This window comes from Phycomyces blakesleeanus, assembly GCF_001638985.1.
Source record: "Phycomyces blakesleeanus NRRL 1555(-) unplaced genomic scaffold PHYBLscaffold_54, whole genome shotgun sequence".
In the NCBI taxonomy this organism is placed as follows: domain Eukaryota; kingdom Fungi; phylum Mucoromycota; class Mucoromycetes; order Mucorales; family Phycomycetaceae; genus Phycomyces; species Phycomyces blakesleeanus.
This window is the reverse complement of record NW_017265179.1, coordinates 28,507-32,157: the sequence shown is the minus strand read 5'-3', so window position 1 is coordinate 32,157 and position 3,651 is coordinate 28,507. Positions and strand designations below refer to the sequence as shown.

The 3,651-nt window shown below is 30.0% G+C and overlaps 2 protein-coding genes across 2 annotated transcripts; both read left to right on the top strand.

Annotated features, from left to right (window-relative positions):
* Nucleotides 1-735: 735 nt before the first annotated feature.
* PHYBLDRAFT_153784 (hypothetical protein) lies at nucleotides 736-1,119 on the top strand (the record flags this gene model as incomplete). Its single annotated transcript, XM_018433255.1, has 1 exon — nucleotides 736-1,119. One exon carries the CDS (start codon nucleotides 736-738, stop codon nucleotides 1,117-1,119), a length of 384 nt encoding a protein of 127 aa, XP_018283166.1.
* Nucleotides 1,120-1,525: 406 nt separating this feature from the next.
* On the top strand, nucleotides 1,526-2,952 carry PHYBLDRAFT_176420 (hypothetical protein; the record flags this gene model as incomplete). The annotated part of the gene is made up of 3 exons (XM_018437767.1): nucleotides 1,526-1,599; nucleotides 2,177-2,300; nucleotides 2,569-2,952. 3 exons carry the CDS (start codon nucleotides 1,526-1,528, stop codon nucleotides 2,950-2,952), a joined length of 582 nt encoding a protein of 193 aa, XP_018283165.1.
* Nucleotides 2,953-3,651: the final 699 nt, after the last annotated feature.

The following is a 3,651-nucleotide window of genomic DNA, read 5'->3' as shown; positions in this document are numbered from 1 at the left end:
GCATTATGAATATGTGTAGACTGGTTCCTATCGTACAGGTAGATGTTTGATCTTGTAGTTTCTTTGTAGGTGGAGGGTTGAATCGTCACGTTTTCTTTTCAGATTTATAGCTTTTGTTCAAAATACTATAGATTATTTAGAGATTAATATCAATGACTCCGAGGTATAGGCTTTATTTACATACAGAAACATAATGTGATCTGGAAATAATAAAAAAATCCATGAGGTGTAGAGCTTTAGGCAGTGTTTTCATTGTCAGAGTAATATTTAGTTGTTGAAGTGAGCATGAGAATGAGATTCATTGCTGATTTAAGAAGAGAAATAAACAGTTTTGGTATATAAACACCAAATGGAAAGAGAGAGAATTATGATATCTCTTTTAAAAAAGAATGTTTATAATAAATTTATGGCTGCGGGTAATATATTGTCCTATTTATTTTTTATCTCCTTGAGTTCAATTTGTACTACTTTATTTAGTGGACCTTGGAATATTATTTTTTGATATAAAAAGCTGAAAATATAATGACTAATACTATTTAACAACAACTCAATCTTCTTTACATCTATTCTTGCTGCTTCAACTTGTGTTCTGATTTTTATCTTGCATCTTAAGTAATTACTATTTAATTATAACTGCTATGTGCTAGATATAACTATATTTATATAAAATATGTCACTTTAACATATCTTCCTATTTCTTTATTTTTTCACCTTTTATTATCAGAAAACCCTACAATGTTACACGAAAAACTTGAAGAATATAACAGTGCCTTTGAAAAAATCATGGAAGAGCTTGAAGAGCCTGAAATGCCAGAAGATCCAAAAAGTTCTGCCCTGTCAACAACAGACGAAACCCCCAAAAAAAGTAGAGGGCAATATCAAAAGCCTATGGATAAAGATATAAAAAAGCTTGTTTATCTCTACTTCATAAGGGGATTAACTATCGAAAAAGCCAGCAAGATAGTAAATATGAAACAAACAACTGCTGGTGGCTATATTTTGAAGTGGAGAAAGTCTCCAGTTGTTTTTTTCATTAAAAACAACAAGGAGGCTACAAGTGACGAAAAAATGAATCTTTTATTCGAAACTTACTCTGCAATAAAGAAAGCATACAAATAATATCATTGTATTTTCAATTTTAACATAATTATTATAATGAGATACTTGCTTTATTATCTTATAACTGCAGTAAGGTATTTAACTTTAACAAAGTAATCTGGAGAAAAGTTTGCATATTCTGTTAGTTCTCTCTATAGATATTTTCTATGACGTATCTTTGTAGAAAGATCTACATATATTGAAGTGCTATTACATTAGGCGTTTGGCACTTATATAAAAAAATATGGCAGTTATATAAAAAAAATACGACGTTTACAAAAAAAAATACTACGGTTATATAAAAAAAATACAATGTTTACAAAAAAAAATACTACGGTTATATAAAAAAAATTGTAAGGCGTAAGGATAAAAAAATTGAGTGCCATGTACCCTTCCGCCAATAGTAAAAGGGGGGGAGCAAATTCAGATGGCAATGGGAGCAAATTCAGTTGGCAATGGATGCAAATTCAATTTCTATGGAAACCAATCAGATGTCAATAGGTTCTAATTAGATGGAAATAGATGCAAATTAGATGGAAATGGGCGCCAATTGAATGGATAAAACCAGTATTATCAATATTTTTATATTTTTACAATCAATTTTTTTTAAAACATTTAACAAATATCAAATCTGACCCCCCAAAAAAATACATGTAACATGCAAAACCAATTTTTTGGTGATGTTGTATATGTTTTCAGTGATGTTGTATATATTTTCAGTGACATTGTGTACATTTTCAGTTTTGATTTTCTAGCTTGTCTTGCTAGCATAAATCTAGCTTATCTGTACTGTTCTTCTAAAATTATTAATCATATTAGTGATTTAATTAATAAAAATCTAATTGATTTTAAAGTTTTCCTCTATTTTTTTACAAACACATGCTCTTATACATCTGTATATTGATAATTTTTTTAAAAATAACTCTCATACAATGCCTTCTATAATCTCCATCAATGCTTGCCAATGTGAATCAAAAACGTATTGCAGAATGTTTCATTGTAATTGTCCTCTCAAGATAAGGACTCTATTTAGCAAAATTTGTTTTTTTTGCGCAAGTTGTAGATCAACTAATTATAGGCAATCTACTTATACTGTTTGTCTCAAAAATTACAACAACATCATATTTGTTGATGTAAGTTATCAACAACCAATAGAAATTAACAGCATATCTTCTGATGTAGAAATTATTCAAGAAGCTGCAGTAAGAAGCGGAGATAATTGTCCAAGATATGGGTCAAGCACTCATTATCATGCAACAAATATGCAATGCTCATTTTATGTTCCAAGAAAAAATCCAACCCAAGCTGCTCAAGCATTCTCACAGTATAAAGTTGCCTGTACCATTCTTTTTTCTATTGAAAGTGTGATTGGTTCTAACATCTATCAAATTGAGAGCCCAAACTATTATCAGCATGTCTTTCTATCTAGAGAAAACAGATGTCTCTTTTGTAATGCACATATGTGCATAGATTAGCATCTTTAAGCAACTAGTGAACAAAATCCCCAGTTTGGACTGTTGTTTAAATGAAAAAACTATTATTTCTTTACGTATTGCATCTCTAAAGAAACTATTAGACTTTGTAACAAATCATAATATTTCAGATTGCCAGGCCACAAACTTCCATAAAAATATCAGAGCCTTTAAAAGTGCATTTGCATTTGCTTCAATTAAGACAGACATGGATGAAAGACTTGCAAGTAAAACAGATGATGTCTTCACATTCCATATAAATAATATCATATATCATAATATTGTTGCATTTCAATCTCAATATTCAAGAGCTGCTGGATTCTCACAGATTTATTTCTGTAACACAAATAAGCGACTTACTAGAAGAACAACACTTTTCTAGACTGAATAAAGCAACTATTAAAAAAATTCAGAATATAATAAATACTTGCAATCTATATGCTTGCACACTTATATCAGTAGCTGCAAAATTCTGTAATTAATCTTTTGTATCTCTTTAAGTAATTATTACAGCAGCCAGAGATATAGATCAATGTTATGACATCTAAAGTTCTCCAGAAGCTACAACAATAGTAATTGAGAGAAGTGTCAATAGAACTGCAGCATTCCATAATATTGTCATAAATAAGCAAATTCCAAAACACTAATCAATTAACTCAATGCATTCTACATATGCTTTTTTACACTATGTGCTCATGTTCCCATTTCGTGATGATGGCTAGAATGAAAACTTAACATGTACTTCTATAAAAACTGCTTTAATTTGCCAGAACCATCAAAACTGCCAAATAGTTCATGTCACACTTCGAGAGCACTACTCTTATCTTATAATGATTCATGATAGGACTTATCTTCACTAGTATGGCAGATTATTTGAGTAATACTTGGTAAATAGTTATGTTTAAATTGAGACAAGTTGCATTTTGTACATTGGACTTAATCAAGATAACCTTCTAACGGAGCTTTACAAAGAGATATCAGACAATGCAGATGATTTATATCAAATTAAAAAAGCAACAATTCTTCTATCATCTTTTACTGGCGGCCCACAATGTATGAAACAGATACTACAAGATGGATT